At 45.0% G+C, this 25,187-nt stretch overlaps 1 protein-coding gene across 5 annotated transcripts in view; it reads left to right on the top strand.

Annotated features, from left to right (window-relative positions):
- GCNT4 (glucosaminyl (N-acetyl) transferase 4) overlaps nucleotides 1-23,040 on the top strand; it is a 34,677-nt gene extending 11,637 nt beyond the window's left edge. Inside the window, exons 1-4 of one of the 5 annotated variants that reach the window (XM_075078667.1) lie at nucleotides 2,459-2,554; nucleotides 6,508-6,720; nucleotides 17,905-17,967; nucleotides 19,497-23,040. In XM_075078667.1, coding sequence (XP_074934768.1) covers nucleotides 19,498-20,844 — 1,347 coding nt within the window. In that variant the 5' untranslated portion in view covers nucleotides 2,459-2,554; nucleotides 6,508-6,720; nucleotides 17,905-17,967; nucleotide 19,497 and the 3' untranslated portion in view covers nucleotides 20,845-23,040. Of the gene's footprint in view, nucleotides 1-2,068; nucleotides 2,208-2,458; nucleotides 2,806-6,507; nucleotides 6,721-17,904; nucleotides 17,968-19,496 lie in introns of those variants that run through there. The other 4 variants (XM_075078666.1, XM_075078665.1, XM_075078670.1 and 1 more) reach the window with 4 other exon arrangements.
- Nucleotides 23,041-25,187: the final 2,147 nt, after the last annotated feature.

The following is a 25,187-nucleotide window of genomic DNA, read 5'->3' as shown; positions in this document are numbered from 1 at the left end:
CTAGCGATGATGCTAACTACAGCAGAGTAATGAAGCTTCTGCTCACATGTGGCAAACAGCAATGGTTAGTCCTCCCAGCCCCTGCTGCTCCTTTCATGATTCAGTTCTTTTATTGGGTAAACCCTTCTCCACTCCTAGGCTGGGAGTTAGCACAGATTTTGTGCGGTGCAGGCTAAAGTAAAAAGGACATAAAATGCAAAGAATACAACCCCCTGGCGTTCTGCCTGCTGTTAATATTCAGATGGAGAATAAGAGGAGAAAGAGATGATGCAGTGAACAAAAGCCACTAATTCAGATTCCTATTTCCACAGATTATTTATTTATTTATTGCCAAGATGGAGTTGAAAAATCAGTGGGAAGATTAATACCGGTGAGGAAGAATGTGAGGCACAAAACAAAAGAGTGAGAAGGAAGATAAGCAGCTAGTAGGCAGGAATACCACACAAGATTCACAGATTTTGAGGCCAGCAAGGACCAGCGTGGTAAGCTGACCTCCAGAATAACACAGGCCAGAGGTTGAGAGAAGGTACAAGCAGGGGAAGGCATGGGGAAAAGAGAAAAGATAGACAGACACAGATGCGGGTAGAGCTTGAATTCATTCTAGGCAGAGGAGCAGCACAAACCTTCGCGCCTTCTTTTCAGGCAAAGCTGCGCTATAACCAGCAAGAGCAGTTCAGGTAGGAGAAACATAGGAATGAAGGTCAGCTACGGAAAGGTGTTTAAAGTACCGTAAGGTCCAAATACACCTTGGGTTTTTGGGGGTGGAAGTACAACTAAGGACGGGGGGAGGCACAAGGGATACCAGAATGATGTTTCTATAGGAATTTTTGATAAATTCTTAGAGCAGTTGCAGTTGGTGAGTGTCTTGTCATGACAAAAAGGCGAAGACCTTTTTTTCTGGTTTTCAAACTTTAATGTTGACGGGAGAAAACCACCCTGTTTAAAATGATCAAGAGAGCGAGCAACCGCATGTATGAGATTCAGGCCCTTTTTCTGGTCAGCAGTAGTCAAGTAAACGGTCAGGTAGGAAATCATACATATGATCTGCAATTTGAACAATTAAGCTTCTGGGCATATCAAGAAAAGACGCTTAAACGTGACACAGGAGGGGAGCGAAACATTTCAAAGATGGAATAGGATTCAAAGAACTCTGAAGTTTTTCATATATATATATGTTTATGTTTTTGGGGTCGGGGGTAGGTGTTGCTACTAAGGCTTTGGCTTCATCTCCAGAAGAAAGTTTTACCACTTGCACCAGTATTATTACAGCAGGGTAACCCGCAGGTGAGTCGTCCAGCAGCTGTGTCCCTCTGGCTTCACTTAGGTTGCTGCGGAAGGAGCTCAGGCGTACGGCTACGCGTAACTCGGCTACAGAGGCTTAAGCAACGAGCAGCCTTCGGCCGAGCTGTCACAGCCGTGCCCCGCTGCGGGGTTTGCGCTGCGGGAGCGGGCAGCTGGCGGCGTCCTCCGAATTCCCCACCGAACCCGAGCGCAGGCCCGCGGGGAGCGGAGCCCAGCAGCTCAGCCTGGCTTTAAAACACTGGCCTTTGCCTGGAAGTCGGTGGGGAACGGCAATATCCCACTGCAAGGGCAGGTTATTTCTCTGTCAGCAGAGGTTTAAAGCCGGACCGCAGCTTGGCCGTTCGTAGGAGCAGCCGCTGCCGGCCGGCCCTTCGCAGGTCGGTGCTTTCCCAGCGCAGCCGAGCGGAGGCCGCCGCTGCCGCCCCGAGGGCGAGGGCGAGGGCCCCGCGCCCGCCCCGGCAGCACCGCCGCTCCCCCTCCCCGCCCGCCCCCCCTCCGTCGCCCCGAGATGGCTCCCGCCCGGCCCCAGCTTCTGCCCAGCCGCCGCCTGGAACCGGGCTTCCCCCGCCGCTGCCCCGCCTCGGGCGGCAGCGGGGCAGCTCCGCGCCGCGCTGCGGGAAGGGGGGCGACGGGCTCCCCCCGAACCAGGTGCCGGCTCCCGGGAAGGGGCGCCCGCTCCTCTCCGCTCCGCTCCCGGGGACCCCGCTGCTGCCCGCCAGGTCTGCGGGGCGGGCGGCAGCCCCTCCTTTTTCCTCCACGTCATGGGGTGCCGTGTCGCACACATGCCCGTGCACACACATCATATACATGCACACACATACACATATACATACACACCCACACCCACGCGCGTCTCCGAGCGGAGGAGCGCGCCCCGCCCGGCACGGCCGCCCCGCTCCGCTCCGGTGAGTGTGCTGCCGGCGGGCACGTCCCAGGACGGCGGCCCGGCCCGGCCCGGCCCACGGAGCAGGGCCCTAACTTTTTTCGCGGAGCGGCGCACGGGGGCCACAGCGGCTCACCTCCTCCTCCTGGCGGCTCCGCCGTAGGACCGAACTTGGAGGCTCGGCCGCGACGGCGGAGTTGGGGGGGGGAGGAGGAGGAGGAGGAGGAGGAGGAAGGGGCGGCAGCTGCGTGGCTCCGCGGGCGCGCAGGGGGTGGGGAGGGCCGGGCAGGGCGCGGCGCTGGTGGCGGCCGGCAGAAGAAGAGGAGGAGGAGGAGGGTCGGTGCAGGCGGGTGCTGCCGGGGAGCTCCGGTAAGAAGGCGCCGTGTGTCTTAAAAGTTAATTCTGAGGGGATTTTCCGTCTCGGGAACAGAACGAGGCAGTGGTTAAGAGTCTGCAGGGGTCCGAAGCGGGGGCACGCACCTGCCTGCAGCCCGGCTCGCCGTGCGCGCACCCGCCTGCGGCCGCCCCGAAAGCTTTTCCAGAGAAGCAACAGTTACACCAACTTAACGTGTGGTTTGGTAACAGGAACCGGGTTGGTGTGATGTTGGCTGAAGGCTCTGGTGGGTTGTTTTTTTTTTTTTCCCTCTTAGTAAATGGCTAGAAACATTTGCGTTAGTCTGTAGCTGCATTTAATTTGCCAAGTACGCTTACTCATTGCTTTAGTATGGAAAGGGGCTCTTTTTGCTTGTGAAGAAACAAGTAACAGGACAGCAACGATCTGTCAGGAAAAGAGAGATGGTAGCAGCTTCTCTCTCATTATGGGGTGAACTGTCTTACTAACATCAGAGTAAGGCTTGTGGAAGGAGACCTTAAGGGGAACTTCCCTTGAGGTTAGCTCATCCACTGTGTCCCACCTGAGGACCTGCCCCACGGAACATCGTCTGACTTGTTCCAAAGATCTAGTCCACAAACCATCCTGTTTCATTTTGAGTTAGGCAGATTTCTTTGATAGTAACATTTTAAAATAAATAAACTTCCTTAGTAGCAATCTTTTTGCATTTGATACCCTGGGAGAGAAACAGCTGAAGGGTAGACGTGGTAGGCCAACTTGAAACTGAGGTGGAGATGGTGAACGGGAAGGAGTCGCTTGCTCCCTTTCTAAGAACAACAACAGTCAAGTGATGCTGGAAGGCAAAAGATTGAAAACAAATAAGAGAAAGTGGGTTTTTACACAATATCCACGTCAGCTCTAAGAGTGTTTTGTTCCTGCCCCAGTCTACTGGATGTCAGAAAACTTCTGTGGGGTCAAAAGCAACTGGTTGGAAGAAATAAAAATTTCATGGGAACTAGACAGTTGCGATCTGTGGCTTTGGAAGCTGCTGGCTGAGCTGTAAGGAGCGGAAACCGAAAGAACATGTGGGGAAGATGTTGGAGAGTACTTGTTCTCCTTCTGCTCTTTCTCCTCCTTCCAAGCATCTGCTTTTGGGTCCTCTGAGACAACATCCTGGGCTGGATGGGCACTGTGGATGTGATGTGATGTACCTGTTCTTCCATGCGTGTAGCTTCTCTGAGATGGTCGTAGAAAGGGAAGTGAAATGCTACTATATTTGCACACCTGTTGTTTTGGTCTTGTACTTCCGATACTGATGGATTTTGGTCCAGTCCTTGCGCATTTTTCTGTATGCTGCCCAGCTGCAAAGGCATTTAATGATCACTAACAACGCTGGCTAGTGCTTTTTGACACATGATTCATATAAATGAGCAATTGCTAAGGATTACAACTTTTTTAAAGGCAGTAATTTTGCTGAGATTACACTGGGGATGCAGGAAAGGGGACTAGACACTGAAAACTGCTTGTGTACCAGGTTCTGTAGATTTTGTGGATTATAAACTGTACTGTGCATGCTATTTTCTGGCCTAATATGTGCAAATTATTCTGGTCAGTCAACAGGCTGTGTGTGATCATCCTAAAAATGCCTTGGTGGCTGAGACTAGATTTGTGAAATTCTTTAGAAGTAGTCCAAGTGAACTGGGAATAATTAATGAAAGGTAAAATTGAAAAAGCACAAAGGGTCAAAGCCATGTGCTATCATAGGTATAAAGAAGCTGGTGAGTGCTGATGTATGCGATTCAGGGAAGCCTGGAAAATGTTGAAATGTTTGAGAATAAACACGTAGGTCCAGAGATTGTTGATCACACAGATCTTGTCAGCCTGGCAGCTGATCAGCCTGGTCAGATATGGCTGAGGGCCTCAGTGGATGTCCACAAGGTACAGTATGATTTCAAGAAGCTTTGTGTCTGCTAACAGGACAGAAACAGTGCATTTTCAGACTTCAGCAGGGAGGTTTCAGGAAAGGGTGATGCAGGGATTTTGGAAGCATGTTAGCTGTTAGTCAGAGCTAGGAGTGGAGCACCACAGAGGTACTGGTGTACCTGCATGGTCTTGGTGGTTACTGTGTGCCTGTGTGACAAAGTAACTTCAGGTAGGAAGGAAGTAAGAGTGTAGGCTGTCCTGATGCGTGCTGATGAAGCGAGTTTGGTCTCACTAACCGTGCTTAAGAGGACTCTAGCAGGAGCTTATGGTGTTTGTGTCGCTGTTACAGCTATAAAAGGGTGTCAAGAGTCATACAGTGACTCCAGTTTCTGAGGTCTCCCAGGAAATATTGATAAAGGAACTAAGAGACACAGCAGATGAGTCACAAAAAGCTCATTTCTGCAACAAAAACTGCAGGGTGCCGAATCCAGCAAAGGAGATAAGTTTTGTGTAACTCTGTCAACAAGGCAAGCCTCATCGGACCTCTCACTGAAAAACTTAAAAATGAAGAAGGCTTCACCAGGATTTGCAACGTGACTGAGTTCAATGCACAGGTGCCTCTGCTTTGAGTACCAGCGGGGCAACTGTGAAGAAAGAGGAGTTCTCTAATTGTGTCACACCCAGACAGATGCATCGTTAATCATATGACAGGGTACATACCAGCCTGTCAGAGACCCACACGTCCTCGTGCTCTGTCATGTTGAGTAACTGCAATGTGGCTTGAGTGGTGCATCAGGAAGTTTGCTGCTGGCATGAGCAGGGTTTCCTGGGGCTAATCAAAGACCTTTACCTTTTGGATTGACATTGCAGAGCACAGTTGGCCTGTGTGCATTTCTGAGGTGCATCATTCTTTGATGGCGTTATTCCTGCATGCTTGCTTTTCAGGCAAGGACAAGCTGGCACCCTAAATCTTACACAAAAAAATGCACAGCTGTCTGCAGAACTTTCCTAGTTTTGCATGTGCTGGGAGCTTTTGTCTCACCGGAAATTCCCATAATCTCTATATTTCTATGCTTTTAATTTTTTTATCAATAAATTTTGATACCGTTGCCCAGCAAAAATAGTTTCCAAATTCCCCACTTAATATTTGGCACTCCCTGTATGCTTAAGTCACAATGTGGCATGACAGTATCTGGGTTAACTTTACCCCTTTTCAGTGAAGCTTATGAGGTTCAGGCTGCTCCTGCCACACTGGAGAACAAAGCGCAAATAATAAGCTCCACAGTACAGAGATGTGCAGTTCATAAATCTGTGTTAGCTGGAAGGCTGATGATGAAGAGGAGGCTGATGTGCACAATGCTTCGGTCAAAATGCAGATGGAGAGGAGGAGAACACTACATATGCCTTAAGAGTGCTGCAGCTGTGCTTGCCTCAAAGGAAAATACTGTGATTTTTTTTTGGTGGTACATGCAAATAGGACAATGTTTAGTTCCTCAAATTTCTTTGTAACCATTACACACATAAAACTTAGGTATAGTAGCACAAAAATATATTTCTTGCCATGTAAGAGACACAGTATACCGTATGAGATACTTACGTATAGGTGAACTTGCAATGCAGACCATAGCGTCTAAACAGTTTCAGAAGGTATCACCAGGACTGTGGGAGCCACACTAGTTGCCCAAATTTCTGGCCTTGGCTTGGTGGTGGAGCTATTTTATCTGTGGAGGGAGCAAGGCCTCCGAGACCTGAAGTCTCGGCACCTGAAGTACCGTGTGAGTCCTGAAATTGGTGAGGCTTTTGACAGAGGCTCGTCACACCTGGGCACTTCCCTGTCTCTCCCCAAGTGCTCTTTATCCTGCTGTAGAAGGAAACTAGGTTGCTTTGATGTGATCTGTTCTTTTTACAGTGTTTTTTTCCCCCATCTTCTTGACGCTTAGAAATGCTATGCGAGTAAACAAACATATATGCTTATTATACAGATAATGGCCTCCACAGCTTATCACACAAAGCCTCAATACTCACTATTTTTCATTTTATGCTTTTCTTTCATAATTTGTACAAGCAGTAATGTCATCCCGGCTACTTCTGCACATCAGACTTCATACACGCTTGAAACACCGATAAAGCTGAAGGCTGCAGGCACCAGCAGGATGGTGAAGACACCAGGGCTTTGTTCAACTACTAAGCCAGCCATGCCCGTGCAGACCTTCTGGTCTAAAGAGCTCCTTCCGTCCTAAAGAGCTCCTCAAGTAGAAGAGACAACAGCAAAGTCCAGGAGGTAGGTCTGCAGCTCTCCTTGAAATGATCTTGCTGACGTGACAGGCTGTGACTTTGGCGGTGAAGGCTTTGATGTGGGGGGAATTGACACAAAGTTATTTACAGCAGGGAGAGTCTGCAAGCAGCTTGGTGGAGAGGTGAAGGAAATGGAGAAATATTTTGAGCTGTTAATGGGAGCTTTTCTGCAGCATGGTACAGTTTCTCCTGCCTCCCTGTCTAACAGGAAACTTCCACCCTCTTTAATGGTGCTACTCCTTGCCAATGTATACATGTTCTGGTCCTTTGGGGCCAATTTTTATCTTATGCAGAAGTTTGGGGGTAAAGGTTAACCCTCTCTGCACCATAGTAGTAGTGGTATTTTAAACTCTCATATGAGTCAGAACAAAGCTGTTAAAATCTGGGTTGCCCCAAATTAGAAGTGAGTAAACTCTATTTACCAGGGTTACTGTTTTTTAAATTTTTTTTTCCTTGACTCCTGCCTTTATGGCACATTAAGTCCTTGGCAGACACAGACACTTGGACACTTCTATTTCTTAAAGTCATAAAATTTCAATAGTCAATGTATAAGCAATCAGGCTTGAGAATTTCCATGGTTGGCTATCCCTGGGCTTTCTAAACACTCCCTTGCTTTAACATGGCTGAAAATCCTCTGACTGGCAGGACTGAATATTTTGGGATATGCCAAGGGATTGCTGAGAGAATTTTCTTTTCAGACCTGCACCGGAATGGCTTCCATCAAAAGTTACTGAAAAACAGTTCAGATTAGTTGGGGATGGAGAGGAGCCAGGTTCACTTCTCCCTTGTGCTGCTGCCTTCTTGCATGACCCTGCAGAAGTCACTTGCTTCTTTCCCTGACCAGAGAGCAGAGACACAGACATGTTTTATCTCAACGTATATCTGGCATGCAGGAATTAATGTTAGATATTTTACTGCAGTTAGGGGTACCACCAATGTGCTGGAGGTAACTAGGAATGAACATCCATCCTTTTCTAAAGAAAATATAGAGTTGGGACTGAACGGCAGACAGGCAAGCAAAACAACTTACTGTCATTGCAGCAGGTTCTATTAGGAAACACAGATCTATGTATCCCATGCAATGAAGAGTCCTCATGTTTAGCACTGGGGTAAGGTTGTATGTGATACCCATAATCGCCAAATCTTTGGTGAACCTGTGTTTCCCATGTAAGTAGTGAGCAGCTGTCTTTCCTCTTCTAGAAGCACAAAACAGGCTGTGGTAAACCGTAGATTTTTGTTGTGTTTTTCCTTGGGGGGCACTCTGGCTTTGTAAGTCTTCAGGGTCTCGAAATTGGCAGGCTTAAAATTTAATTAGGCTTGGGTCTAAAAGTAATAGTGTATTTTTCCACATCTCGCAATTAGATGTCCATAGGCAGCATATAAATAATTGTAGTTACTTAGCACTTTAGTTGTCCATCATTTAGACTAAAGCAAGTATTACATCAGGCAGGCCAAAACAAGGGGGTGAGCTGTGTGGAACACAGCTGGTAGTGGGTGATACTGTGTTACGGGGACATAGACTGAGGCTCCAGTGCAGGGAAAGCAGGTGGGAAACAGACAAACTCAGTAGAATCAACTGATCTAGATTCAATGCCAGTAAAAAGTACTTCTACAGAAGCTTTATGATCCCTATCAGTAGAAAATTTTGTAATGGAAATAACCAGCTAACAGCAGTAAACGCTAGCACATGAATAAATTAATTTTCCCAGATAGCAGCATTGAATAATCAAGTAGAATTAAAAGTTTAATTCAGAGAGTCTGCTAAAAGAAACCCCCAAAAACATCACTTAGCAAAACACGTCATTACTTTGCTCCTTCCCCAGCTTCCCAGGAACATCATCCCTCCTCTCTACCTTCCCCCAAGACCCATTAAGTGACTTGATTTGTATAGAGGGAAAACCAGAAGGAACTAGCTGTGTCGCTCATGCAAACAACTTGACCAAATTTGCCTTGCTATGTGAGCAGGTGTGTATTAAGCAAAAAGAGGTATTTTAACAGAGAGAAGTTTTCGCAGAGTGTTTTTGCCTGGAGGAGATGGAATTGTTCCAGTAGTTCCTGCTATTATATGGTAATGATGTTGGTTGCTGAAATACTCTGTGACCTGGTTTGCAAGGAAAGGTGTAGGCTCTGGTTTTGCCTCAGATGCCTTTGAGGGACGGGGGAACAGCAAGTCAGAGAAAGCTCCTGTTTTGCTGCTCTCTTTGATTTGCTGTTGTTAATGTTACCTACATGAAAGCACTTAGCCTCATTGATCCCTCCCTCTGTTCTCATCTTCCGTCATTTCCCAACCTCTGTTCTGCTGCTTCTTCCTTCTTAGCACCCATTCCCTTTTTATTTTTTTAACCTAAGTGATCAGTAAGGAGCTTGGTTCATGCTGTGCTTTGGCAGAAGGGCTTCTGCATGGGAGAGAACAACATGGTGGGGTAGGAGCACTCCTGCTCCCCTGTGTTTGCTCTCTGTTTCCTCTCCTTCCACAGAGTTGCATTCAGACTTGACCTTTTCGCTTCACTCTTGCTCTGTGGCAAGCACAAAAGCAGCTTGCCCCACAACAGCATTTGTAACGAGAACTATGTTTTTCAGGTCCACTGAGGAAACAGCACTGCCTACTTACAGCCTGAATTTTCCAAGAATCTCTATTCTGGTAGCAGTTAAGATGTCTTGCTACTCAACCACTCCCAAGCTGATGTGACAACAGATAAAGAGATGGTTGCCACCAGCTGACCACCTGGCATGACACCAAAAATTGTTTATGGCATTTGTAGCCAGCTGTAGAGAGTCATAGACCTCTTTGATGTGTAATGCTAAAGTAGAAAGGAAGTAGTATAAATTCTATAGGGCTACGCGTTAAGGGAAATTGTGGCTTTTGTTTTTCTGTAGCTCACCATAGTTGCTGGTTGAGCTTAGACTTTTTCTTACCTACTGAACAGGTTCTTCGGGAAGGACTGGCAGAGGGCAGAGCAGGGGAGCCTGATACATACCTTGTGTTCCTCAGGGAAGTTGTGATGCATTGGTTGTTGCAGACAGACAGGTTACAAACTTCCTCAGGTAGCCCTGCCTGCGTGTCCTGCTGCTGGACCTGTTGCTTCGGTGCTGCCTGAAGCACCTTTCCCTCCAAGGGGCCAGCCTGCTCTGAGCAGAGATTCCTCCAGCCTCCCTGGACAAAAGCCAACCTTCAAAGCAAGACTTTCATCCTTCTGCCTGTGGGAAGACTTCCTGGTGCATCTTGACCCCACCAGCCTCTGGGCTTCCTGTGATTGATCCAGGTGGTTCATGACAGCTCCACCCTGGGGGCAGCATCCAGGGTGCTCATGGGCTCTGTAGATCCACATAGCAGCTTCTACCTTTAATCACTCAAGCAGTTGTGTTTAGTGGACCACAAGCTATATCAGAAAAGACACAATGAGGAAAAGGAATGAAAAGTTGGGGAGCTGCAAAATTCCTTGTAATCTCAAATAAAGTGGTTGGTGAGCTGTTAATAAATCAGTGTGATCTGAATGCAGACAAACTGGGAACAACTCTGCAGTGCATAGGAAAGGTTGGAAGAAGACCACTGATTTTGATGAGGCCAATGACACATTTGCCCTTTCTGGACTGGTTAAAGCAAGCTCTTAATTGGGTACTTTTTGGTTAGAAATGGTCTCTGTGAAAAGTAGCGTGTCTGAACCTTCACTGTTTTTAATGTTTGAGTTTGTTCTGCAGGAGTTTTTGCTAGATAGGGAGAAGGAGAAAAGAATAGATGTTAAAATGTAAATACATACAGGTCTTTGACTTCTGAGTTAAAGAAAAATTACCTTGAATAATGCAGCTGTTACTGTAAAAGAACAACTTTTTGGAAACTGCTTTATTCCCAAGAATAAAGACTCATCTATGAGTTGTTTGCAAAATGGGAACAGAGGCTTCTGGAGGGGCTGGGGCAGCTTCTTCAGTGCCAAGAGGGTTCACTCTCTTCTTTCTGCAAGGCAGTTTCCATGTTTTCTGATTTGTACTGTCGATACAGGGATGCAAGAGGGAGTTGACTGTGTGGACTGCAGGTGAGACTTGCAGTGTAGAGCAAGAGGAAGTGAGAGTTGGAAATTTGTTCCTGCTCAGGGTGAAGGGAGCTGCAGACTCCTCCTGTGCAAGAATGATTGGCATCACCAAGTTGCACAGACTGGGAGTTGCTGTTATTCCAGGTATGATGGGTTTATGGAAACAGCAGAAATAATAGCGTGAGGAGCGGCATGGAAGTCCTGGGCTCTCTCAGGAACCAGGGCTCTCCATATGTAAATTATTAGGGTCTTGGTAAAGTGAAACACATCTTCAAAGAGGCAGCATGAGCCCAAAGCAGGTCAGTTTCTCTGCACTGCTGAAGGGAACTTGTCTTATTTCTCTGGGTTGCTCTAATCCCTCTTTAACCCTTTATAGGGGCGTGACCTCAAAGAGGGCTGAAGCTGCAATAATCCTGGTGGATACAAGCCACTGGAGGTTAGCAAGAGCAGGAGCTTGGTTCTCCTGGGCTGACTGAAGGCTGGTGCTAACTGAAGCAGCTTCCAGCCTGGCTTTTCTCCATTGCTCCTGCGTGCCGCTCTGGGGCAGAGGAGTTGCTGCAGCGTTACTGGCAGAGGATCAGGGTTGGCTGCACTGCTGCTACTCACAGAATGCTTCACACCGGGGGCACACCAAAGCTGCGCCGTTGCAAGCATTGCTAGCAGAGCTCACAGTGCTGGTGCAAAAGCTGGGCTCTTGTCTTGGCTCCTGTTTGTTGGGGAGGCGACTTTCCCAGCGACGCCTCATTCAGCCTGTCTCACAGCCTGTGCACTGGCATGAACTGATGGTCCTTTGCAGTTCCTTATATCTTTCCACCAGCTACAGAGGGGCCTTAGATGCTTAGTTTGACAAACACTGGGCAAGGTGGGTCTCACATGCGTGGTACAGTGACCAGGATACAGAGCAGGTTCTCGTTTACTGCTACACCAAATCCAGAAGACCTCTGAGTAAGTTAACCACATTGAGTTCTACTCCCTGGCATAAAATATTCCTAGATGTTGTGGGACAACCTCAGGAAATCCAGTGGAAATGTCCCTGCTCACAGCAGCAGGGTTGGACTAGATGACCTTTAAAGGTCCCTTCTAACCCAACCCCGTCTATGATTCTATGAAATAATGCATGATGGCATGGTTAGCTTTCTCAGTAGGAGTGGTGCTTTAAAGTTGCTTTTACTCTGAAGGAATGGATGTATACCTTGTAAAAAATGTTATTCCCAAATTAATTTACATACTCACAGAAGGCTCTTCAGAGCAGAAATTTGGACCACCACATCTCATCATGTACAGACTCAGCTGGTTAATATGACTGTTCTGTTCTTCCTCCAACACAGTATCAGCAGCTGCAACTTTTCTTTCAAGGGGTGTGGTCTTACAGGGAGGCACGCATGACTTCTCCCCACTCCTCTTCGTGTATGTGTGGTCTAGTTCCCTCCCAGGAAGAGGTGCTGGGTTAGTAGGAGATATCCTCTGCTACCCCCGGTATGCAGTTCATCAGCTGAACCATGACAGTTTATTTGTCTGCATAGCACTGAGGAGATGCAACAGGTTAGAAGGTCTGCTTTTGCAGTGATTCAATAAATACAGTGAAACTTCAGGTAGGCACACTCAAAGCTAATTTAAATCTAGCTTACACTGACTGCTGTTGTTTCCACAGCATCTTAGATTTTTTTATGTTATGAAACTATAACAAATCCAAATTAAATAGGAGAGTTACGTGCTTCACTTGCAGTGACCTTGCTACCTCTGTGATAATGCACAGCGGCCTTAGCCAATGTGTTTAGATCAGAATGCAACAAAAATTACACAGTATTTAGGTGAAAATGCAGAAGAGCTTTTTAGGCAGGCAGATCATCATTCCCTCTTACAGCCTGCCTTGGAGGCCAGGATTGCCGCTGCTACTTTTTACAAATTTTTACATAAGAGAACATCTTTATTATGAGAAATGCAAAGAAGACGGACATGTTCTAATCCAGCCTAATTTTGACAAAACAAAAAAGCTGAACTGCAAACCAAGCAAAACATGGATTGTTGGCATGTCTGATACTTTGATCCTGTTCAAAATTTTATTTCTTTTAGAACTTTTTTTCAGTTCAGTTTAACTAAGAAATCCTGAAATAGGAAATGTTTCTTTTGAATTTGAAAGAAATATATTGAGTTGAGGCAATACGCATGTTTTTCAGGAGTGCCAGTGAAATGCAAAAGCAGCCGGTTGTTCACGTGGCTTACAGAGTGGGACATTCAGGGTTTTCCAACCAGGTTTAATCTGGTGTTAGCAGCACACCTGACCCTTGCTTAACACTTCTCAGGGACTGCCTTTTAAATTTCAATATTGCAGAAGGCACACTAGAGCCTTGCTGTCTACCAGAACAGTTGTAACTAATGCCTGCGGTTCATCAGTGGAAGCTTTTAGCTGGACTGCTCCCCAGCCACTAGTGTGCCCACCTGAAGCCTGAGTGCCTGGGGGGAGAATTTCCTCCTTTTCCCAACAGCTTCAACCGACTTCATTTTGTGATTGAATCCTGGGTGGTGTGCGTGGCTTTATAAATAAAGAAACCTTTGACACAGCAATCTTTGCAGCTGAGAGCATGATCTGTGAGAGGCTAAGAGGTGTAGTTCATGCTTGGGGGATGGACACTTTGCCTTTGTCCGTATTCTCTGAATGCAAGCAGCAGTTGTGAAGGGAGAGCCGCTTCCTAGAGTTTGATAAATTTTTGTGTGTCTTGCATTATGGTGCTAGCAACAAGGAAAGTACAGATTTGTTAGATGGAAATCTTCAGATGAATTGCTGTGGATTAAACTTCGATGTAACGAATTGATAATAGGTCTGTTAATCAGACTGATACAAATGTGGGTGTTTGTTCTTGGCCAACACGGAAAGGGTAAAATCTGGGAGGTTTAGCAAAAGTGTGGTGCAGAGAGAGGAGAGGATTTCCCTGAGAGCCGGGGTTCGTGAAAGGGCTGTATAACTTGGGAAGGATCTGGACAGACGTCCAATGCCCAGTTAAGGCCTGGGGCTCCTGCCCTCCTCGAGTGCCTGACTATGCAAACTCTCCCCATTTTTGTTCACAGGAGTCAGGGTTGGGATGGCAAAGGGCAGGCACAGGAGAATGTCACCAGCAGGCGACTGTGCTCTCATGCTGAATCCTGACCCGTCCCCCCTCTCAGCACTCAAGGGCAGAGTCCCAGAGCCTGGGCTGCACCAGGGCTGGTGTGGGAGGGAGAGGGAGAGGGAGAGGAGTGGGGTGCTCCGGGTGTTGCTTCTAAACACGGCCGGTTGGATACATGCGTGATGTGCTCCAGTCTTTGCTCATGACAGATGCCTTGCCCCAAAGGCATGCTTAGGGAGGTCCACAGGGTAAGGGCCTGGTGGTGCTTAGAAATGTTACGTCAGCAAAGCTAGAATTAGAATAGTTTTAATACTTTTTTTTTCTCTCCCAAAATAATCCTAAAAGCAGCCTTTAATCTACCCTTAATTAGCCTTTCCTTTGGTTTCACCTTGCAAGAGGTTAACATTTCAAGCAATTACGGTCTCTCACAGAGAGAGACCATCTGTCCCATTCTCACAGAAATACAACATTTCTGTGTTGTTATAGTGATCTGTATTGTAAAAGCCAAGACAAATAGCCATTTGTTCAATTTTCTTCTCTGGCCTTAGACGTACACTTTACTGCTGTGGCAGTGTTGCTGTATGAGCTTGGGTATTGAGTGTGCTACGTGGTTTACCCAGGCAGATTGCCTACGGCTGGCGAACGGGTGCAAACGCCGCTTTTCACATTTGTGATGTGCCCACTGTAGGGGTTTGCAAACTCTTGGGTAACCTGCAGCTTTACTAGTAGTTAATTTATGTTTATGGATTGCTGGAATAAGATTCAGTAGTTTGCAAGCAGAAGCAACAATTTTTCACAGGCAGGGAAACTTCTGCACATCTGGCTGATAGCAGCTGGAAGTGAATATTGAGGCAACAGGTCTTCCATAGATATTCCCCTGTGATCAGGCCATACTTCACTTTGCCTCGCCAAATCTTTGCTGTATTACCCGAAGTATATATATAAATGTCTATAGACCTATATGTATTATTTCTGCTGTTCTTATTTCCATGTTCTCCTCTCTCCCCCAGTTGCTGCAGGTCAGTAGAAACCAAGGTCTAATTCTAGTGTATATCCTATATGCATTTTCTAGCATGCTTTTGCCTTCAGCTTGGCCTTCCTTTCCAGTGCTTCCTTTAGCCGGTCTTAGCTCGGTTCATAACTTTTAGTGCTTTCAGTACACAGGGGAAAAACCCTATCCTCTGGTTTTATGAGTGCTGTGTGAGCCACAGGAGAGCTGCAGGTTTTTTCTGCAGCCTCCCAAAAAATGACAAGTGTGCACTGGATTGAAGCATGTAGGAGAGAGTGGACTTCCACTGCCTGCTTGAAGAGTGCCGTGTGTTTTCTGGTCCTTCTGCAAGCTCAGCATCATTGCCTTAGGCAGACACAGACAGCTGAGCCTAGCTGGACAGTGTCTCGAAGGGGAGGACTAAGAGTTTCAATTTGAGAGCAGCAAGGCTCAGCCTTTGCTTGGTCTCCTCAGGAGAGTTTTTTCTGCTGACTAAGGCCAACACAGTGTTCAGAGAGCAAAAGAACTTAACTGATGGCCAAACTTTTTCAGGAGGGTGTGAAATTCTTCCACCTTGTTCCTCCTCACTCACCTTTCCACCTCACTCAGTCCTTTGCCCACCCTCTTTGTTCCTCATTTGTTGTCAACATGCAGCTTGTGCAGTTGCAGAAACCGAATTATTTGAAGTGTTTGAAGGTGTAAAGCTGCCCAAAACAGCTTCTTGCAGGGAGGAAAATATGAAAAAACGACAGTGAAATATACCAGTGGAAAACCTGACCATTCTCTGTGGGATGCAAATATTTCTATCATGGATCTAACTAGCAATCCCTCTTCTGGTCCAGTAGTAGATAAAAGCAGACTCAGAGAACAGAATGATGGTCACGAGAAATGTTTTTGTCAGTAAAAATTTCCAGTCAGAATTCTTGGCAGCTGGTAATTGCCTGATGTCGTGGTTCCAGGGAATTTAGCTTTCCATCAGTATTTATGTATTGGCGAAGGTTACTCTGGAAACTCTCAATAGGCAGCTGATTGCCTAATTTGTTCTTGAATCCTGCTGAGTTCATGGTCTTTAAGGTACCTTATGACAGGCTATAATTATGTGTTGTGTAAGAACGTGTTTTGTTACACAACACAAATGTGTTTCCCTTGTATTTGTTGCATGTTTGTTTTCTTTGACCATCTCTTGGTCTTGAATTACAGATGCAAAGGGTAAATAAAACCACCCATTTATCTTCTCTGAATCATTCAATACTTTGCATCTGAGCTAGTAAGTGCCCTGACCAGATTAGACACTGTATTTATGTGTATATAGACCAATTATGTGATATGTGTTTGTCACAAGATGACATCAGTCTCCATTAATTTCTGCTGGAGTCTTCTCACATGTAGAAAAGAAAGTGCAAACATTTTACAAAACAAGGCAAGGTGGCAATGCCAAGGTCCCTGTCTACTGTAAAATCTTTTTGCAAAAGAGGGAACGTAGCTCCTGCACATAGTATGGTAACTCCTCCAGAGAGGACCGCATGTAGAGTAGACTGCCCTGTCTGAGTGGGGCTTCAAGTGATGCATGTGGTAAAGAAATAGGAGTTTTGCACTGGAATCAAAACCTGATGAGATTTGTGGTGGCCCTTCTGTCCCAAGGGATTTAATTCCCTGGTCCCACGCTGTTGCGCAAGAAGTCCTGGTCTTTTGCAGAAACTACCCTTATCCTGGTTAGAGGCAAAGGATTTATTCCTAAAAAGCAAAGCTGTTGCCCTCATACTGATATACTGAGCCCGGCTGTGGAGGGTCTTGGATGTGACAACAAGAGAATATGAATTTAATGTGATAAGGATGGAGTGGGAGAGACAGCAGGATATTGATAGGGGTGACCTGCACTGCTGGAGAGATGTTAGAGTGCTTGAAAATGGTTGGGGTCACACATGGCCCGATTCTGTCTGGAACACTGTGGTGATATAGTGTGTGTTGTTAAAAAACAAAAACAAAACCAAACAAGAAATTAAAAAAACACCCCCAAAACCAAACCAAAACAAAAAAACCCAAAATGAACAAACAAACAGCCAGGGCTGTGGATGTAATTGCTGGCTCCTGATGCTCTCATCTGACCAAATGCTGGCCAGAATCAGGGGGAGATCCTCCATAAACAAGGGATTTGGTGAAGGAGCTAAGATTTCTCACCAGTGCATCTTATTTCCTTCTTCCACACAGAATTTGAACCATGTGACCACAGTCTTCTGGATTTCTACTACCTATTTATATGGCACAATAGTGTCTTGTGGTTGGTAGTGCCGAAAACCATAGGAATATTTAGGGAGCTGACTGTGGATCCTTTGCTCATCAGCTGCAAAGACGGATTCCTTGGTGCTCTGCAGGTGATTTCTTGCACATCCTGGTTGAACTGCGGACCACACTGGGCTTCAGTGGTCTAGTTTAGTAGTTTCAGGTAGGGAAGTGTGGCATGATGGCTCTTCTGCTGTTATAGAACATTCCAGAAACAGAATGTTTGGCAATGGGTAGAAGCTGGCCAGGTCTACCATAGATAGAGGGGTTTTGGAGCAGCAGAGGATATGCTGTTTTTCTCCCTCCTTTTCTTTGCCCAGGATCTCTTTTGCTTTTTTGAGGGAAGTAGAGAGGAAGGGAAGATTCGCTCCCTGGATGAGGTGATCCCTGAGTCAGAAGCCAGGAGTGGTAAGGGTTGTCCTTGGTAGCCAGGGAGACCACCAGGCAGAGGCACAGGGTGGATTTCGCAGAAAGATTGCACCACACAGGTCTTCTCCCTCCAACGGAAAAGCGGGGGCAGGTTAACTCTGTTCCCCTCTGCAGGGCTTCCGGCACACGGCTGGAAACCTGGCTTCGGTTAGGGCTGGCTTTTGAGAGCAACTTTTCTCCAGGAATATAGGTACAGGAAAGAAGTAGGTAAGGGGGACACCTGGATTAGGCATTAATATGGGATTAATTTGGAGAAGGGAAGGAAAGCATCTGCTTGCTAAGGGGCAAGGTGGGATTTTTGGCTTCATGGGGAGATAGATCTGTTTTTTCTCTTTGTTAAGTGTACCTGGAGGCTGTTTGTAAAACCTGCAGAGAGCTGCTGAGGTCTGGCTTCTACAAAATAGGTACGTGTTGGCTCACCCTGCACCCTTCCCCAGTCTATACCTGGCACCCTCAGGTGAAACAAGGAGGTGGCATTTCATTCTCCTTTCTGTTGCCTCTAGAAGAGAAATATCAAGGAGAAAGATGCACAGGGAAAAGGAAAGTCAGGGGGGACAGAATAATGAAGCAGGTCTGACTTGACAGACTGTATTTTAACTGAAGCTACAGCTTGCAAGACCTGACATTGGTGGGAATGCTAAAGATGCCTGTTAGTCTTGCAGTAAGTGCTGCATACACACCTCAATACTTGATTTTACATGCATACGTGGGATCTGCAGACACTTGAGCCGCTTCTGGTGGCCCCACCATTTTATTCACTCTAAAGCATTCTGGAACACCTTATTCTCACAAGCAAATACTGGGAGCTCTTCAGTTTAGAGACAAAGCAGAGCTTAGTTTAAGCTAAGTAGAGGTAAGTTTTTAATGCTGCACCTGGGTGTGGACTCTGGTCTAATTTAAATTCAGGGATAGCAACAGTGCTATCCCTGCACTTTACTCAGCCGGTAAAGTGAAGCTATTTGGAAAGAGGATCACTGTATTTAGCTTTTATTGTGGTAATACCTCAGCTGTTAAGTTGCTACACAGGAATTTTATTAAATACCCTGCTTCATAAAAAAGGGCCATGTGTGTTTCTGCAGTTGCATCCAAGGTTTTGTCACATGGCAAGAGAGCAGGATAGATGCGCTATTGCTCACTACTACCCCTCCTGCCTTCAAAAGGTTACATCATATACTCATTCCAGTGGACGGAAGTGCTGTGTCTTCATCTGCCTCTTTATTCAGGGCAGGTTAGCAGCATTTTCCAGAAGAAATCTGGACACAGGAACGCTTTGGCCTTGTTAGACCCTGTTGTGAGAGGATGCAAAGGAAATGAATTTCCCCTTGGACATCTTCATCGGCCAGCCCCAGTGTTGGAGACAATGAGGATGCTCTGACTGAATTCTAAAGCCTTCAGTTTAATCTTTTAGTTTTTGGTTTTTTTTAATACTAATATCTACCATTAACCACACTTTCTTTGCAGACTCACAAGAGATCCCCTTGCTGCTCTTATTGAATCCCCTGGAGTTACCTGGGAAAATAAACATTCCTTCCTACTCACTTAGAGGACAGTCATGTTTTTGCCAATGCAGGGGCAGGGGTTGCTGTACTTCAGTTTATGACTCATAAGAAATAAAAAAAAAGGTTTGGAAAATAAGCAGTGGGAGTCTTGTTCCAACACTCTTATTTAGCTGGAAATAATCTGAAATCTGAGTTGATTTATTGCCTTCAGTCAGCCAATTCAGGGGAATGAAATCTTTGCCTGTTATTATCAATCTGCCTCTGAATTAACATGATGATTAAGAAGAAACTGCAGATTTCCAGTGCCCTGTCCTGCTAAGGTGGTGTTTATGCTGTAGACAGCCAGGTGCGCACACGTCTTTGTTAGAAGCTGGAATTCTCTCTGATGCTTTGTTCCTGATTTAAAATACCATGATGTCTCTGTTTTGTTGCAGAATGAAGAGACACAAGTGTCCCTACAAATGTCCCACACGAAGGAAGATCCTAATTCTGTGTGTTACAGGGTGGCTGATTGCACTGCTGAAGCTCCTCCATGTTGAAAGACACTTCTTTCCCTCTAAGGGCATTTTTTTGGTTGAGCACTTCTTCAGCACTTCTTTCTACCTTAGAAATGAGTTCCAGTATAAAATTAATTGTTCATCTATATACGAACAAGATCCCCATGAAATTGGCAAGAGTTTAGAGATAAGAAGAAAAGAGATCATTGATTTAGCTGATGAAGATGTCGTCGCAATGACAAGTGATTGCCACGTGTATCGTTCACTTAGGAAATACCACCTAAAACCTGTTTCTCCTGAGGAGGAGAGTTTTCCAATTGCCTATTCTTTGGTTGTTCACAAAGATGCGATAATGGTAGAAAGGCTCATACATTCACTGTACAGTCATCAAAATATTTACTGCATCCATTATGACCAAAAAGCAGCAAAAAGTTTCAAATCTGCAATGAACAATCTAGCTAAATGTTTCCCCAATATTTTCATTGCGTCAAAATTGGAGACAGTGGACTATGCACATATTTCACGGCTGCAAGCAGATTTCAACTGTTTGTGTGATTTGATGGACTCTTCAGTTCCCTGGAAGTATGTAATTAACCTGTGTGGCCAAGATTTCCCTTTAAGGTCTAATTTTGAGTTGGTCACTGAACTGAAGAAACTTGATGGAAGAAACATGCTGGAAACTATAAAGCCAAGCAGTAGCAAAAGAGAACGATTTACTTATCACCATGAACTTATGAAAGTGCCTTATGAATACATGCAGATTCCTGTAAAAACCAACATTTCCAAGAATCCACCACCTCATAATATTGAGGTATTTGTAGGCAGTGCCTATTTTGTTTTAAGCCGAGCATTTATTCAACATGTCCTTAAAAGCTCTCTTGCAAAAGATTTTTTTGAGTGGTCAAGGGATACATACTCTCCAGATGAACATTTCTGGGCCACTCTTGTACGTGTTCCTGGAGTCCCTGGGGAAGTTCCAAGGTCAGCCCAGGACATAACAGACTTACAAAGCAAAACTCGTCTGGTAAAATGGAATTATCTTGAAGACCATTTGTATCCTCCCTGCACTGGCACCCACCTTCGCAGTGTCTGCATCTATGGGGCTGCAGAATTAAGATGGCTTCTGGATTACGGACACTGGTTTGCCAACAAGTTTGACTCAAAAGTAGACCCTATCCTGGTAAAATGCTTGGCAGAAAAACTGGCAGAGCAACAGAAAGAGTGGGTACATTTGTCCTCTGATAAATACTTTCTGCACATAAATTCTATGAATGCCTCACTATAGCAGCACTGTCTTCCCTGCTGTCAGTACCGTGTACTGTTATAGCACGGTGCCTGCAGTTCCTTTGCCTTGACCCTACTGCAGGATGGTAGCAAGCAAAACGTCTATTCTGCATGAAGTTCAGGGCCCTGGAGAGCCAGGTGCCTGGCCATTTATTTATGAAAAGTCATGCCTTTTTGACTGACTGTTTTGTAACTTGCCACAATAATCTTGTAATTGTTCTTCAGGGTGATCTGAGAGGGTGAGGTTTGCTTTTGGAGGCTTTGGCACTGTCTGTCCCAATGGACTATTTCAGAAATATGTTTTACATCAAGTGTGTTTGCATCTTTCCTAAGAAACCCCAAAGTGTCTGTCTGCCTGTCCTCTTTTCCTTCACTTTTGTTTTTCTTAAAGGTATGTAGTAAAGACCTCTGTACCTGCTACCTCAGGAAAACTGGAAGTGCCCAGCTCAGCTCACAGACAAAACAAAGAGATCAGCACGACACCAAATGAGCTGTGTGGCTTCACCTGAAGTCCCAAACTTCCCATCTGTGAGAGCTAACAAAGATCTTTGCAATGTGAATATGACTGCATGGTGTAGGGGAAAGAAAATCCTTAGATACAGCGTTGTCTGTAGCATCATTCTCCTCTCCCAGCTCATCTGTGTGTTGCTTTTCCTTCTGTGAAGCCTGTGCTCAGGTGCTGTGCCATGCCCATGAAATTGGTGGTGGTTGACTGAAACAGAATTAAGCACTGTTATTCTTCAAAGGCAGTATATGAGCGTCCCCTAAGGACAGTCTCTGCAGCCCCTTAGAGTAAATGCCAAAAGAGGTCAAGCCTTATTTCTATCTCTGCCTGTAGAAATATCCTCCTGTGAAATCAAAGTCCTCTTGAGATAGTATGTCTACATACAGCAGATAACAAGTGTTATTTCTAATTAGTGTTCAGCAATGTGGTGCTATGTTGAAATGCAAAACATGCGAAGTCAAGCGGTAATCATAAGCATAGCCATATTCAGAAATTAAGATCCTGCGTGGAAGTGTCTTTCTGTGCAAATCTCATGGCCTTGTGCCACCATGCTCCCAAGCTGACAGACGCCTGCACAAGCCCAGGTTCAGCTGTAGAGCAACTGTTCTCTAGCAGCCTCTGTTTCCAATGGCCCTGCCAGGCCTTCTGGTAGTGAAGCGGCCCAGGAGCTTCCTTGCAGCTGAGCTCCCCACACTACAGTGTGAGGGAGGTGTTTGTTAGTGCAGGGGTCTCTGCAGAAACTGTTGCAACTCAGAAACGCCTCTTGGCGTTTTGGAGGTTTCTCTGGAACCGGTTCATTTTCGGTGGTTCCGGTGGACCCTAGGGTCTAGCTTGCCCATGCCACTTTCTACCCATCTGGCTTTTAATAAGTCACTCTTCCCATGAGTGACTTGGGGATATCTGGTCTTATCTGTCCACAAATTGCTGCAATAATGACCATGTCTTGTACCCATGAGAAATCTTTGTTTCTTATTTGAGTTGAAAAAACCAACTCATTTTTTGGTCCCAGTTTTTGTTGATAAATTTAGGCATGGTCAAGTCATCTATGGCTTAAGATTGAGCTTGAGAGACAGAAGTGGCTGGACATTTTCCCCATTCATGACACTGATTTCCTATGAGACCTCAGACATCTGAGTTTTCTGTTTCAGCTGTTCTAGCTGTAAAATGGAACAACCGTGTTCTATTGTCTTTCTAAGCTCTTAAAAATCTATGGGTACTAATTGCTTATCGAACTATTTATGGAGTCTGTGGATGCACAGGTCAACTATTTCTTTGATGTACTCTTTCTGAAATAAATTAGGATTATTTTTAAAGTGTGTGTTGCTTGCTTCAGTGACTTGCTATGTCTGCCCAGGGCTGTCCTGACTTGATGTGATTTATAGGTGCTTTGTAGAACACAAAATATTGACAGTATTTACAGAATCATACATCAGTACTTATATCTGAAGTAGAGAGTTCCCACATGAAAAAAAGTTAATAAAAGAGGATGTTAGGATCCCAGAGGGCCAAGCCACAACTCTCTGTACACATAAATTGATGCTTAATGATACATTTAAAAAATTTATTTACTTAAACTGGATTTATATATGTATATACACATCCCCATTAGTACTGAGTGGTTTGCTCTACCATAAATTTAATGTGCTGCTGGATTATCTTTATAAACTTAACTGAAGTAAATTATTTTAATCATCATGCAACTTTGTGCTACTTTAACTGAATTGGGTTGAACGATACCTGTAATTTAACTAGTTTGAAATAAGGCTGCTCATGCTTCCTAGGTAGTGAAGAAGTAGATGCAGATATGGCACAGTGTGAAGCAGCATCACCCATTACAGCAGTATGTTTGCTAGCTGGGAAAGTACAAGTTGTACAGGCATAGTTGCAACTTTATGAAGTGCTGATTTTCTGATGAAATATGGATATTTCTGGTTATTGAAGGTACCTTTAAATGCTATTCAAGCTTGTAGAAAGGCAGGTCACAAAAATCAGAGGATCATTCAGGCTGGAAGTTCATCTAGCCCAGCCTCCTGCTCGTGACAGGATCGACACTGAATTTGGCCTGCGTTTCTTGGGATTTGTGCCAGGGAGTCTTGCAGATATCTAAGGAAGATTCTGCAGCTTTCTGGGGCAGCATTTTCCAATGTTTCAGGAAAAAAGAACAGCCAAAATATAAGTTCCTTAACTTTTGAGTAATTTTGTCTCTGTTTTTTTGACTTTGCATTCAGTAATGTAGATGTCATACTGATGCCTATATCATAGTTAAGTGGTCAGACTACGGGGGTGGATAACAACTTCATTATTTACCTTTGACTTCATTATCTTTGTGCTTTACACAGGTAGGTCTGTCTTTGCTGAAGATGGACCTGAGGCATGATCCACAAACACCTTTCTCTCTGTGAGAAAAGTAGCTGAACCTAGTTTATGGCAAAGCAAAGACGACGTTTTATTTGGGCTGGAACTTAGATTATAGGCAGTTATCTGCCTTTCTGCTTTCACAGGGATTTTTTTTTTTCTTAGTAAAGCTCAGACATCTTTTTCCTCTTCTTCTCTTCCCCTTCCTCACTTTTCCTGAAAAAGATTCCTCGTGTTAGTTATTTCACAGATTTGAAATGCATGTATATTTGCATGTATTAGATGGTTCTCTCTGTCTTTGTTCCACTGAAGAAGCCCCATTCTGTCTTTCTTCCATCCACCCTGCCCTGTGCTGGCTGCATGGAGCAGCTGGACTATCAGTTAATGTGATTTTCCCTTTCAGGAAGGATGTGTAGGCAGGGTGCTAGTGCTGCTCTTGGCTGTTAGCACTTGTGTACGGGTCCAGCCCACTGTTTTGTTAGTGGCTGAAAACAGCAAAAATGCTGAATGTGTTCTAATATGGAGAAATATAGTGAGGAAGAAAAGGAAATAATGAACTTTAATGAAAGAAATGCAGAGACAACAGTTGTACAACTTGTCTCACCAGTGAATTTATTAGGCAGGACATGGAGTCAGAAGGATAGCGTATACAAACATAAATGCCTCGCTACATATTTTCTTTGACATTGGAATAAAAGGACATGAAAGGAAAGATTAGACACCTAATCTGTAATTGTAATTAAACCAGACTTGGCCTGTTGAGCGTTTCTGTGGCTGCTATGTCATTGCTGTGGCATTTGAATCAGAATGTGTAAACATGGGAAAGCCAGTTTTTGGGCAGCAAACATGGAGTATATGTGGCATACTAGTGTGTGTTTACACTATGGCCTTGATTTTTAGTTCGGGTATATATCTGTTTCTGTTTGGTGGTTTTACAGAACTTCTGCCATTCTTGGCGGTGATCATTTCGACTCACATAGAAATGATACTTCAGAACAATGTGACCTGTTATTATGATGCAGTAAATCTGTACTGAAAGTACCCCAGCGCTGTTTGGTGTTTCAAGCTGACAGTAGAACACTCTATCCTGGTCCCGGTTTTTCAGAACTACTGGGTTCTTTGATTTTTCTATGGCTAAAGTATTCTAATCTTTATAGTGCCAATCCTTCTTAGAAAGGGGAGAAAGCAAAAGACATGAAATTTTGGATGAGGCATTTTGTTTTAAAGGGAGACAGGGCAATATGTTTTCTTGCTACAGAGCTGTCATGTATGTGTCTTAGCAGAGATTTGCTTAAGTGGAAATGCTTGCATATAACATGGTTGCTGCTGCCATCTCTATCGAGGTAAGCTAGACTTGAGTTAGTACATTTTGAAAATGAAGACTGTTTAGGAAAAACTGCCTGGAGCCTGTATCATCTTCTCTTGTAAAAAATAGGTACTCTGAAAAATCTTGAAAATTTACTGCAGCTTGACTAGGGGCTTAC

Source organism: Phalacrocorax aristotelis, chromosome Z, assembly GCF_949628215.1.
Source record: "Phalacrocorax aristotelis chromosome Z, bGulAri2.1, whole genome shotgun sequence".
NCBI classification, from domain to species: Eukaryota; Metazoa; Chordata; class Aves; order Suliformes; family Phalacrocoracidae; genus Phalacrocorax; species Phalacrocorax aristotelis.
Note: the sequence above shows the minus strand (reverse complement) of the source record. Positions and strands in the feature narration are given on the sequence as shown.